This window comes from Eumetopias jubatus, unplaced genomic scaffold, assembly GCF_037043125.1.
Source record: "Eumetopias jubatus isolate StellerSeaLion01/CBP00866 unplaced genomic scaffold, mEumJub1_p1.0 scaffold_9, whole genome shotgun sequence".
Taxonomy (NCBI): domain Eukaryota; kingdom Metazoa; phylum Chordata; class Mammalia; order Carnivora; family Otariidae; genus Eumetopias; species Eumetopias jubatus.
The window spans coordinates 11,916,523-11,930,745 of record NW_028274815.1 but is presented as its reverse complement, the minus strand read 5'-3'; the positions used below and the strand labels follow the sequence as shown (position 1 = coordinate 11,930,745).

The 14,223-nt window shown below is 45.2% G+C and overlaps 1 protein-coding gene across 1 annotated transcript in view; it reads left to right on the top strand.

Annotated features, from left to right (window-relative positions):
* Nucleotides 1-13,473, top strand: part of NBAS (NBAS subunit of NRZ tethering complex) — a 351,301-nt gene extending 337,828 nt beyond the window's left edge. Inside the window, exons 51-52 of the mRNA XM_028099384.2 lie at nt 2,226-2,354; nt 13,050-13,473. Of these exons, the coding sequence (XP_027955185.2) occupies nt 2,226-2,354; nt 13,050-13,325 (405 nt within the window). The 3' untranslated portion in view covers nt 13,326-13,473. The remainder of the gene's footprint in view (nt 1-2,225; nt 2,355-13,049) is intronic.
* The last annotated feature ends 750 nt before the right edge of the window (nt 13,474-14,223 follow it).

Genomic DNA, 14,223 nt, shown 5'->3' with positions numbered 1-14,223 from the left:
GGGAACGTAGTCAGGGGACAGGAAACAGGGATGAAGGAAAAGGTAAGTCCCTTTGAGTACCCTGTCCTAGACAGCTAGGCAAACATACTTCATCATCATCTGTCCATGTTGCCTGCTCCAAGGGGTACCCAGGTTATTTTGATAAAAGTTGTCATCAAAGCTAAGGTCAACCAAGTGCAGTGCTTAGTCTAAATATCATAAAGTTCTGAGAAATACCTCTTTACCTATTATTGATAACTTAGTGAATGAGTAGATATGAGTGCTGAGAGGGAATTATATACAAATATTTTAACGTATAGTGTATACCAAGCAAGTTTGGAATACAGAGAAGGGAAAATATTCTTGCCCTCAAGTGAGGCAGATGAACAAATGAATAATTACAATAATGCAAGACGACAGTGCAGGAAATATTTACGAAGTATAGTGGGAGTATAGTATAGGAGTATAGTATAGTATAGGAGTGCCGGGTCTGGGAAATCGGAGGTGGCTTTGTAGGAGTTGGGGTTTTCCTGTGCCCTTTTCCAGCTGAGACTCCAAGAACCAATAGGGGTCCCTCAGACAGAGAAGCAGCAGAGGTTAAGTCTTGTGCACAGACCCAGAGGTGTGTGGGCGCTCAGCATGCCCTCTTTACCTCCAGGACGGTAGCCACGGGCCATGTGTGGTTACTAAAATTTAAACTTAAGGCCAGTTGAATAAAAATTTAAAAGCGGTGCCTCAGTTACACTAGGCAGGTCTCAAATGCTCACTAGCCAACATGCGGGCTCCTGGCTGCTGTGTGGGACAGCAGAGATCCAGAACATTCCATGGTGGCTGGAAGGTCTCCTGGGCAGTGCTGTCTGAGGAACGTGCAGGTGGGGGGAGCATTGCTGGTATGTTCCAGGAGGAGGAGGGCAACAGAAGCAAGTTGGTGCATGAGAGCTGCGTGAAATTGCCGTGTGTGGGAGTTTATATTTCATCCTCCCAAATACTCTCTGCAAGTGTTGGCATCTCAGATTACAAATCTGCATTTGTCTGGCCCAGATGCTCGGTGAGACTGTTCTTTATGACTGTGTGCTTTAGGGCACACAAAGCACTCTTCTGAGTTGGAATCCCTGATGTTTGAAGTACATACTTGACAAACCTGTCACCCTGCTGGTATTGATGATGTTCACACAAGTGCATGTAGCAGGACCTCCCAATCTGAAACTGAAGGCCTTGCTGCTTTCCAGCGGGGATGGCTAAGGGGAAAGGTCAAAACACTACAGTGAGCGGAATGCCAAAGAGGCCTTTATCCCGGGCTTTAAATAGGAGCTTCTTGTTTTACCGACACTTTATAATAATGTAAGGAAATTATGAAAATGTCATAAATTTGAGTTTTTCTTCTCTGATATGCTACTGTTAGAGGAGTTCAAGAGAAAGATCAGTCCCATGGCGGCGGGGGTGGGCAGCAATTTCTCAGTTCTTTCAAAAATAAGCCTTGCCTTGTATAATGAGGTTGCACTCATTGTCTGGTCCTTGGTCCAGATGTTCTGTTCTTTATGTTACAGCTAGTTAGGACACCAGGGGAGGAAGAGATTGCAAATTTATTGTCTATTCTCTTATACTTTCATTGTGAAGGATTATCATTTGTTATCTTATATAAAAGTCTGCTCTCTGATGACAGGTCCAGCTAGGATAATAAAGCGCTGAGAATAAAATTCAAATGCATATGTGGAGATCCAAATACATTCTCATTTTTCTGGACCACAGATAGTTTTCATGAAACATTCAGTTCACCTCGACATTAGAATTATAAACAGGTTTTTAAATATTTAAGTTGCTGATTTTTCTTGTTTCAGAGGACAACTAGATATTGTTGGTAATATTAAGTGTCTAATAGATGCTGAGCATTGTGTGTTATTATTCATTAGCACTTACTCTCATACACACACAAAACTGCAAAGTTGATATAATTACCTCCACTTTGCTGGTGAGGAAACTAGGGCTCTCGAGAGATTAGGAGAATAGACCACAGTCCTGTATCCATCCAGGGTGATACTAGGCAGCCTTTATATGCAATATCTGATGAATATCAGGTAGATATCTGATAGCTCAGAAAGATGTTTACTATCTATTGTGAAGTGAATGAAACAGCTACCAAACACTAAATCGGTGGGGCCCCACCTGTGCTTCGTACACACAGACACACATCATTCATACAAAAAGGTGTGGGAGGAGACCCCACAGAACTGTACTTGTGGTTTCAGGCCGTGAAGAAGCTGTGCTCTCTGCTGCTCAACCAGTCCCTGCTGCTCCCGGCCTTGAAACTTCTCCTCGAGAGCCAGGATGAGAGCCTTCACGCTGTGGCCCTGGAGCACATCACGGCTGTTGTCAAGGTATTCCTGGGGGCATGTACTCTTGCTTATGTTTCTGAGAAATGAATTCACGTTGTCATTCTTGTAAATAGTATCCATGGTTTATTTCAGACCATTTTATCTGCAGTATTCTCTGACCACAACAGCTCTTTCTGTTTTGTCTAAGAAGTAAATATTTATTTTATAAACATATACTAAGCCCCTCCCATGAACCAGACTCTGTGTTTATGTGCTGAGACTACAAATCCGAATAATGAAGCAGTTTCTCTAGAGAAGCCAGCCTATTAGTCCCTTTAAGGAAGTGTCAAAGTCGCCCAGCACTAGTGGACTTGTCCTTGCCACTTGAAATGTGGATCGAAGGAATTTCTCGTATCGGGCAGGCTTCTGTGCCTGGATGTAGGTGTTTGTTTACCTACTAATAAAAGGTGAGATAGTGGCTTCAGATTATGTTTACTGGCACCATCTGAAATCTCAAGCTCTTACTTCCTCTGGCAAACTAATGTGCCATTGAAGCAGTGTCTTGGCTTGAGGAATGACATACTAAAGTCAGGGCCTGAGATTTCTCCCTCAAGGCTGGTTGTCTTGTTACCATGATTAAGGAAGAAACTTTCACTTCCCTTTTAAAATTTTACACTTTGGGAAAAGATAGCTCAGGGTTGTGTTTTAATGCATTTGTGTTGTATGATCCTTGCCGAAACCCTTCTGTAGAGAGATCATTCTTTCATTTGAAGTTTTGTGAGTGTGTACACACACTATGCACACACAGTTTTAGGTGTGTGGGTATACTCATGCATGTGAGTTTTTAACAAAAATGTAAGGGGATGTTTTCTAGGGACCAGAGAGGGGAGGAGAGTTCTGGAGCGGAGGGTACAGACTTGCCAAACAAGACAGTGAAGATTTAATGACAACAGATACAGAAAGTTAGGTATATGGTTAGAGAATGTAGGCCATAATTGCATTTGGAAATAGTCATAATGAACAAAATGAGTAAAATCTAATGCATTTATTCATTGAGATGTATTTCTGAATTCTGTAAAGATTTGGTGACTACCCTTCAGTCACTGAAGATTGATCATAGCAGGGCCTCTCTGGAGACTAGACAGAAGTAGGGAGTGGAGGGTACCTGTGTGCTGGTAGCCCCCCGTCCATCTGTGCTAAAATAAACATTGTGTAACGTTGGGAATTTACAAGAAGCTAGGAATTACAGTGGACTTTTTTTCCCCATAGCTTATTTTTTTATTGTAAATCCAAGAAATCAGGAAGAAGGGAAAAATGGAAGAAAATCAAACTGCATATTTTCAGTGCTTTTTTCCCTCGCCACCATTGTACACTGTGTTAGTGTCTCTGCTTAGGTATTCCCACTATATTTGCCATGGGTCTCTTCCAGAATAAAACAGTGATGTATTATACATCGCCTGTCTGTATTCATCCTGCATAGAGCTCTCAATGCAATCCTAAATTCTGAAGGCGAGTGTATCAGTTTTCATTTTAAAGATTTTTATCTCCAATGCCTCTGTCAGAATTGCAGCTAGAACTGGGACTCCCTAAATGCTAACTAGCTTTGCTACCCACCACCCCCACAGACCGCCCCCCTGCCCCCATGCCCTCTACACTGCCCCACCCCCGACACACACACACACACACACACACACACACACACACACACACACAGGCTATCAAAATAAGAAACCAAGTGGGAACCTTGTAACACCAAGTCATTTTGAAATGGTGCTGATTTACCTCTGTACCACTTTGATCTGATGTGCAGCATTATGCTAAAACTCTGTGCTTTTGAAATAGCCCTGGAGACTGTGGGTGGTTTGCCTGGGGTTGTGATAACACCTGAAACCTCTGTGGCCTTCAGATGCAAAAATCAAAATCAAAAATCAAAACCAGAGGTGTCAGTTGCCGAGATGAGTCACTTACCTGCCCACCGAGACCCTCACCTGTGAGAATTGGGTAATGAGACTTAACTGTAACTTCTCCATACTAGGGTTGAGTATTCCCATTAGGCTGACCCATCTATGACCTTAAATTGTGTTTACAGAAATGCCAAGTATCTTCAGACCTTATACTTTTGAATGTTATTCCTTGTTTAAAATAGTAAGAAATAGTAGTTTTTAAATCATATGTGGTATTGCAGTGGAAAATATAATACACTTGCTTTCTTTTCTGTGTGTTTATTTTGCTGTTCCCTCTGTCCCTTAGTAGAGGGCCTGAGTTCACCAGTAACTTCAGTTTCCCCCTTACAGTTATGGACGGTAGTTCCTGTTGACATTAAAAGAAAAAGCATCCGGCACAGGGACTCCTCTGATAGGCAGCTGCTCCTGCACAGCGTGTGGATCGAGGTGGAAAAACACCCCCACTCGCTCACTGATCGCATGTGTTACTTCACTATTCGTTGTAAGACGCTGACAGCTTTGTAAGTGTTTACAGCCGCGCGGATGATGCGTAGGTGCTGATGCCTGAGATTGTACCGGCTTTTCCTCCAATAGCGGTACTTGTTTCCTTCTCTGAGCTTTTCCGAAATTGCACACCCCCAGTGTTGAGCATGTAACCTCTTACAAGTGGCCAGCAGCCTCTTTCCTGAGGAAATAGAAAGTCTTTCTTAGAGACCATGTTGTTGATGAATAATTAAAACCCTTGCATGGTACAGATCTTCCTCAGCTAACGATGGGGTTACGCCCCAATAAATCCATCATAGTTGAGAATATCATAAGTCAAAAATGCATTTAGTACACCTAACCTACTGAACATCGGAGCTGAGCCTCCCCTACCCCACACGTGCTCCAGACACTTCCGTTAACCTACAGCAAAATCATCTAACACAAAAGCCTATTTTATAATAAAGTATCGAATATCTCATGTAGTTTGTTGAATTTGAACTGTGCTGAAGGGGAGAAACAGAATATGGGGGTGGAGCTCAGTGTATCCGAGTGGCTGGCGGGGAGCTGTGGCTGCCGCCCAGCTTCGTCAGAGAGGATCGTACTGCGTGCTGCTAGTCCAGGAGAAGATCCAAAATCAAAATTCAAAGTGATGTTCCTACTGAATGTGTGTTGCTTGTGCACCATTGTAAAGTCAAAAAATCGTAAGTCCGAGTTAAGTCGGGCTATCTGTCCATCAGCCTCAGTGAGATCTGAGCTGGCCTCCAAAACGTTACTCTCTCCAAGAAGGATATTCCTGCTGCTGTGTTCACATCTCACCCCTGGAGTATTTCCTACAGGGTAAAACTCATCCCTCATTTCACCAGAGTAAGCAGATGTCGATCTATAATAGTTCCGTAGACTGAAAAATAATTCCGGATTTGAGCTAGCTTCTGCTCTTCGCAGCTTGCGTCCTTCACTTTAGTCCTGCTCGACGCCTCGACGCGCACCCTCCCTCCCAGGATCTGTCCTGGACCAGCGTGCCTACTGAAAGAATCATTCAAGGGGTCATAGAGGAAGGGTTTAAGACCTTATCACCTACTTGAGCATTTCTCTCTGAACCTAATAATAAGTACCATCTTTCCGGTGCCAGCTCTTTGTCAGGCACTGTTAGTAGGCACAGCCGCACTTACTCTTCTTAATTAACTTGTGGGGAGATCGCATTCTAGTTTCACAGATGACCCAGGGGTCATCCAGCTAGTAGGAGCTGGCGTTGAACTTGAAACCCTGGGCCCCACATTCAGAGCCTGTACTCAGCCGTGCCGCTCCTTTAACGTAACGGGGCAGGCTGTCCTATAGTGGAAGAGAGTTCTCTCTGCAGAGAAGTGAAATTGCTGCAAGCATCTCGAATCATGTGAGCTCTGAAAGAGACTCGGGCAGAGCTAGTCTAACAACTTGCCCACCACAGGGCTTCCTTTTTCAAGCCCACTCAGACACTGAGGTCCTGGTCAAGCGCTGCTGGGGGTCGGGAGCTCACCACCTCCCAGGGTGCTCCCTGCCAGTTTTTGATAAACCTCGTGGTAAGAGAGTACCTCCAGATTGATCTTTACCTTGTGTGGTACTTTATCTTGAACACATTGATCTTAGCCTTCCCGGATAGAGTTGCTCAGAATTAGTTGCTTCCATGGACAGTCCTTCGTGTATTTAGTATTGGTGATTCTCATCTTCTTTCATCTTGCCTTGAAGGCACAGGAACCTGCCAACATTACTTACAATGCACCTGTGTCTAGGTTGGAGGGAGAGCCTTCAAGATTCTCAGAAACACGTCTTTACGTTAACGTTGTTACACAGAACCAAGAAACCTTCCTTTCTTTGTCCCCTCTTTAACTCTATCCAGGTTTCCAACTAATACCTCCTTAGTGAGAGTCTCTTCCACTCTGGAGGGTTCCCTCAATACTGCCTTCTCACACAGCTCTTAGCTGGATACCTCTGGTGACAGGCAGCTCACTCCCTGTAGGTTAATCTATTCGATTTCTTGGCTGCATGGATGGTGAACAGCCTGGTACTGGGTGCAGAAGTGAGGAATGGGCAGGATGTCTGTAAAGATGAAGTAAAATAACATCGTATGTTCAAAGGAATTACGGGGAGATTCACATGTGAAACAATAGCACAAGAAATGAAAGTGAGAAGGAGGTAGGAACAGTGTGGAACCAGCCAAACTCAGGGCCCTCGATGCAGCATTTCCTGCGGTCATAGATGTGATCAAGCTTGGCTTTTCAATGATTCTCGCCCGTTGCTAAAGCATAAGTTAGATGACTTGTCATCATTTTGGTTTCAGAAGAGGTGTACTGTTAAATCCCGTGCGGGGAGAGAGACTGGTGCTTCTGCCAAAGTGGAGTCTCTGAATATCATTCAGATAAACAGAGTACAGAAGAAACCCTGCGGGTGTTGTTCTTACCCACACATATAGTTGTGCTGCCCTTTTATTTTTCTGCCCTTGTAGTTGGTGTTTAATAACTTTCATTAATAGCAGTATATGTAAAAATGAGACAAATATCCTGTCCTCAAGTAAACAGTGAAATAATATTAAATCATCTTCTTTAAAGTAATTGGAATGAGGTCCTGCATACATTATGCTCCTGGAATTTCAGCTTACTTCATTACTATAATTACTCTCCATTTGTTATAGATCCATAAAATCAAAGATTTTAATTCAGAGAAGGTTCATTACCTGTTGTGGAAACCGGAATTAAGCAGATAACATTTTAATGACTTGGAAGACAGTAGTGCTTTGTGCTTTAATAGATTTCTTTCCCAAGATCTGCAAAGTTTCATTTATTCTCAAAAATTAATTACTGACAGAAGAAATAATCAGTGACCGAGATGGCAAGCATTACCCATTTTGTGATATGTGTACGCCTTCCCCTTCTAGAATATGCTTCATGCCTTGTTTGTTTGACTGTAATAACTTCGGCCCTCTACTGAGCTTGAACTCTGCACCAGGCGTTGTGCTCGGCACTTAAAAGCATAGGTTCTCACAGCCCTAGAGATGGGCTGTTTTTCAGATGTGGAATCTAGGGCCCAGAGAGATTGTCCTTAACAAGGTCACACAGCTCTTCAGCAAAGAAACCAGGATTGGAAATTGGTCTCTAGCCCAAAGTCTGTCTTCTCTTCCCAAGACCAGACTGCCTCTCAGTCGAATTCAAAGTTATTCGATCAAAGGAATTAAATCAACTAATCCTCCTGGACTTGTTTCATATTTATTTCATCCAACTGAGTCCAGAAATGACAGAACATATTTTTTTTCCTCAAGCTCTGAAAGCACCAGTCAAGCAAATGTCAGCGATGTGTATTTTTCCACAGACTATATACTGAAGTAATTCTTGAACAGTTAAAAAGTTACATATTTTTAAAATTCAGAAAAAAATGTATGTATATCAGATCATTTGAGGAATTACAACTTCTAAGTTTTAAAGCAATAGAAAAAAAATCATAAAGGAACCGTTCTTTTTCTAAAAATGTAAAACTCCCATAAAACAACAAAACAGAATTGCAAACAGTTTAGAATGTTCACTATAACTAAAATCGGGGTTAACATTTAAGTTATACAAGAACTCTTTCACATGTGAAAGAACGATGTAACAACTCCAGTAAAGGAGCAAAGGATTTGATGCTTCCCACAAGAAAAAATAAAAATGATAGGAAATGGTATGGGAAAAAATGGTCCTTGCAAATAAACATTCAAATTAAAGCATCCTTGAGGTATCATTACATATCTTCTAAATTAGCAAAATAATTTTGTTTTCAAAATAATAACTGCCAAAGCTGAGATGTTTACAGTGAAACCAACACAGCCCTCCATGGATGCTTCCCCTGTAAACCGGACAGTTGACTTTACTATGGCTGCACTCACATTCACGTCCACGCCAAAAAAGGTTTCAGGTACTCTTTCCCATGTATTAGTGTGTGTGCGCTACAGTAACCAAGCGCCATGGACCGGGCGACTCAAATCACAGAAATTTACTGCCGCACAGTTCTGGAGGCCGAAGTCCAAGATCAAGATGTCAGCAGGATTGATTTCTCCTGAGGCCTCTCTCCTTGGCTTGCAGACAGCCACCTTCACCCTGTGTCCTCACACGGTTGCCCCTTGGTCCATGTGTGTGTCCTTTCCTCTTGATAAGGACACCAGTCAGATTGGATGAGGATCTACCCACGTGACTTAGTAAACCTAATTACCTCCATAAAGGCTCTTTCTCCAAGTGCAGTCACATTCTGGGGTCACATTCTCGGGTAATTTATCCTATGGAAGTGATTTCAAGAAAGCACATACAGGAAAAAAATCATTGGTAGTACTTCAATAATACCAAACATTTAAAAACAGCTGAAATATTCCTAGCAGAAGTTAAATAACTTATCTCCACTCAGTAGACTATTTTGTAGCCATTACAATTTTTAAGAATGAAAACTATGTAAAAACATTAAAATTTTTTTTAACATGTCATGAGTAAAGTAGACTACAAATACCCTATGATTGTGAAAAAAATCTCCATGCACATGGAAAATTACTGGAAAAGAAAAGGAGGAAAAAGTAATTTTCTGGTGGTGCACATATAGACAATTTGTTTTTTCAAACTATTTCTGCCTTTTTATTTTTAAGTTAAGTTTTTTATTTTTAAGTATTTTTTATTTTTAAGTTTCAAAAAGGAAAATAAAGTAGGTTAGGAATAATGGGTGGTAAGATAGTACCAGACTTCTAGTGCCTTAAGTTAGAATTTTGGCCAAAAACAAGAATGAAGAAAAGTTGAGGCTTAACAAATTCCTGAGGCAACTCAGCAGTGGGGCATTCGTGCCTGGGAAGGCTTGGGGGTGCCAGACGCTCTGCTCGGCTGAGGACAACGACCCAGCTGGCCTTGGCACCCCCGAGGCAGGAGGCCTGGCGCGTGGAGAGAAGCAGTTTTGGCTCTCGGTGACCTCGGGCAATCCATCTCTTCTCTGACCCTCAGGCTCCTCTTCTTTAAGCTGTAGTTGTTGGAACGAGTCCCCACAAAGGCCATCTTTCTTTCTGTATTCTTTTCATTCTCTATTTTGTCCCAAATATGCCCAGAATAATTGTGCAGTATTTTCCTTGTACATGACAATTATAAAGTATACTCTGGCCATGCTATACCTTTTGCAAAGAGCCAGAACCAGGTACAAGGTCAGAGAAAGGAAAACAGGTCAGCCACTTCCATCTTCTTAGCACCTGATGACAAGTCACTGAACCAGAACTTCCGCCCAGACTTTGGCCTGGCCCCTGCCCCAGCTCAGTGGAGGTCAGCAGTCTCGGACTCTGCCTTTCTTGAGGGAACCTCTGGGTGGGCCAAAGGGGAAATTTGGTATCTGATTTCCATGACTTCTGCCTCAGGCTTTCTTAGCCAAGGGAGTACGTAGAGAACTTTTAGAGGTGGATGCCCACCCTGTCCCTGCCCGCCTGCCCGCCGCGGACTCCCACCCTGCCAGCACACGGCAGCTCTCTGCAAGGCTGGGTGCATCCAGTAGGAAACCGATTTTAAGGATGTCATTGCCCTGGAGAAAAGCAAACAGAAGAGGGGAGCGAGAGGAGCAGCGGCTGCAGGCCTTGACAGAACCCCTGTCTCTTCCTCACGCTGGAAAAATCCATCACTCTCTTTCTAGGAGACTTTCGGGCCCCTAAAGGGAGGGTTCATGAGTAAACAGAATAATAAAGGTGGCCTAGCAAAGAAGGTATTGCCCTGCAGTGTTTGGATGCTGAGCCTTTTATCTGTACGTTTTATCAAACATTTGCCTGGAGCATCCTGGCACACATTCTGGTCCCTTGTAGAGGGCCAGGTGGAGGGATTCTTTTAAGGGTGAACCGAACAATAACACGCACAGTAACTCAGGTGCCCCATGTGTGCGTGCGCGCATGCATGTGGGGAGGCAGTGGCCTATAGGGGAAGGGCGAGAGCGTTGGAATTACTCATTCATTCGTGGATTCATCCCACACGTCTTGCCAAGCCCCTAGCATGTGGCAACACTGTTCTGGCCATCAGGGATGCAGGGGTAAACAAAGAGAAAGCTTTGTTCTGGAGGCTACATTCTGGAGGTGAACAAACAGTAGACAAGTCCGGGATGAGGGCTTGGGATGAGGGCTGCCAGTCCAGCGCACCAGTTAGCAGCCCCGTGACACTTGACACATGACTGTGACCTCACTGGACGGGTTTCTTCATCCCTCAAATGAGATAATAGTCTTAAAGGGATGCTTTAAGGTTGAGCAAAGTGTTCACTGGCACGTGGGCAGCCCTCCGTAAGTGTAGACACGGTGGTGGTGGGGGCAGCACCCGCAGGGGCTCAAGATACTTGTTTCCCAACTATGAAGCAGAAGGAGGAGGAAGGAAGCTGGAAGGCAAGAAGATACACAGAACCCCTCAGCAGCCCCCAGTGGGGAGTGTTGAAAACACCCGTGCCCGTGCCCCTTGCAGCAGCAAAGCTGGTCCTTCCTACCACTTTCCTCTCCTCTCATCTAGCCTCTAAAAACACAAAAAAAGCTCCTAAATTGAGTTCAACCAAAGTGTCTTCCTGAGCCAAAGGTTGGGGAGCCGCATGTGCTGGGGCAGAGTGAGAGGCCCAGGGTTGGCAGAGACTCTGAGGTTCTAGAATCCAGCTGTATTCAGATTCTCTGCAGAGAGAGCATTCTTATCATGTACTTGTGCCATTTACAAAAATGTGACAGTGTTCAATAATGCAGCTTCATTCAGCCGTGTAGCAAATGTTGATTAAACTGGATGCTGGACGAGAAGGAGGATCAAACCTCTGTGCCCTCAGGAAGCCCCCAGTCCAGCGGGGGAGATAGGCCTACAGATGACGACCACATCTGTAGGTGGAGCATGTAGTCCACGGAGTGCCACGGAGCGGAGGAAGGAGGAATCAACTTGGCCGAGAGATTTAGGGAGAATGTCATCCCGAAGATGGCCTTGGAGTGGATGTTTATGTTGGTTTTAAAGGATCACTAGGTTGCAGGAAAGACAGATGCTCTCTGACAGTGGGCAGTGATTATTGTTCCCAGAACTGCTTTTGTTTTCATTCTTGAAGTCAGTGGACACAGTTGACCCCATCCTCAGAAGCCTTTTCTCCTTGTCACAGAACATGTGGGAAGACCACACTGTGTTCAGTTGTATAACATAGTTGGTCTACACATTAGTTAATTGGCTTTGAAATGCCACATTCTTTCGGAGGTGCCTACAACCAAAACTACTAAAAGTGCACAGTAACATTAAGAAGAACCGTCATGAAGCTGTTCTTTGACACCCCGATGTAGATGAGGGGCTCGGAGTTCTGAGTGTGATTAATGTTGACTTGATTCCTTACAAAAAATACAGACAATAATATTAAATGGAAAAGCATAAGCAGAGTGTCAAAGCCATGGAAAACCATACAGAGACTAAGCAGATGAGGGCAGAAACGCAGAGGATATCCAAGCTGAAAGAGCCTGTAAAACAGGTCCTGAAGCTATATAAAAATGTCTTAAAGGGGCGCTTGGGTGGCTCAGTCGGTTGAGCTTCCGACTCTTGATTTCAGCTCAGGTCATGATCTCAGGGTCATGAGATTGAACCCTACATTGGGCTCTGTGCTCAGTGTGGAGTCTGCTTGAAGATTCTGTCTCCCTTTTCCCGCTTGTGGGCTTGCACGCGCAAGCTCTCTGTCTCTAAAATAAATCTTTTTTTAAAAAGTCTTAAAAAGGTAAATTTGCTACTGAGCTTTCTAGAGGCTTAAGCAAGAACAGCCTACAGCCCTCCTGTCCGTTACCCTATTTACATCAGCAGGATTGACAGATGTGTTTTCTCGGTGGAGTAGAAAAATGGTTTTCCTGTTCTGGAGGGAATGTTTTTCATGTGGATCTACGTACAGGAGAGGTTATCAAGGATATGGACCGTGGGGCAGCACCAGTGAGACGGGAAATGCCGCCGTTGAAAGCCCAGCTCCTGTCCTGGCTCCCTGACCTGCCACGATGTGAGGCCAAGCCCTTACACCGCCTTTCCCTCACCTGTGACTGCTCGGGTTGAATTGGGAGGCGTGCACACACGTGGCAGTTTCTGGCACTCAGTATTTGGTAGCTGTTGCCACGACTCGGGGTTCTTGGTACGGGGCTGTGTGTGGGATGCTGTGTGCGTGATGGTGGACACAGTCCACGCGGGCACTCTTTTCGGTGCGAGCACCGTGAACCTGAGCGGCGGGGGTTAGGGTGGCGAAGGCAGAAAGGCAGTGGGTAGCAAGCAGTGGAGGGTGTGCGTGATGAGTTCGCTGGCGGGAACTAAGCAAGGCCACACTCATGTTTTGCCTGTCTCCTTTCTTAAAGGTGAATGACTCAAACTGTGACCAAGAGCTTCTGTCCCTGCTCCTGGATGCCAGGCTGCTGGTGAAGTGTATCTCCACTCCCTTCTACCCACATATCATTGAGCACCTCTTGGCCAGCCTGCAGCAAGGGCCCTGGGATGCCGAGGGGCTGGCCAGACACTTGCGGGAGGCCGGCCATGAAGCCGAAGCGGGGTCGCTCCTTCTGGCCGTGAGGGGGACGCACCGGGCCTTGCGAACCTTCAGCGCGGCGCTCAGCGCGGGGCAGCACTGGGTGTGAGCCCGGCCCGGCCCTGCGTGGCCACGATTCCTCGGCCACCCGGTGGGAAGGAGCCCTGGAGCCAAATGCTGTTCCACCGGCATCACGCGTACCTGTCGACTGTTCTCAGTGGTTCCAACAAACTGCGAATAAAGCTGTCCATAAGTGACGAGCCTCGTTTACGCTTTTTCTTTCTTGCAGTGGCTGGTTAACGTACTCTCTCATTGACTAAAAGAGACTTTTCATCTTTTACTTTGAACTGCCTTTTCTGGGTAGAGCACAGTGAATAAAGACATGTTGGATGTGGTGGTGGGGAGGGCTGCATTTGAAAGGGAGAGTGTGTGTGGAATGGTTAGTGGTTGGAGCGGATGTCCTAGGACGGAGGAAGGACGTCTCGAGTTAGTGATGCAGTTTTGCTCACAGCACTCCACCTCTCTGAACCTTAGTCAGTCAGTGTAAAACGAGGGTTGTATTGTTTATGTCACAGGTTTTTGAGTTATGTGAGGTTGTGTGTGTGAGGCTCTGTGAGATACATAGTGAGGCCCAAGAAATGTTACCTCCTCCCTGCTCGTTAGTGTTACACTATGTGAATCACGATTGTGAGGCCACAGCCAGATCCATGTGAGCACGTGAGGTGCCTACTGAATCGGGGGTCCCCACACTCGTCAACATCACATACTAAGCTTGGCAGAGTTGCATATCTGGAATCTGGATAACCAGGTGGGTGGGCTAACAGAGCCGCTCTGGGCACTTGTCCTGTTGAGGGGTCACTAATTTGCATGTAGCCCCTCATAGCAAGGGTGTGGATGGCAACGCCCTCAGGAAAACCAACACAGAGGGGGTGTCCCCTGCGCAGGGGCATAAGACCCCAATGCATGACTCGCTGTCACTTGCTCCCACGGCAGAAGTGGGTGCTTGA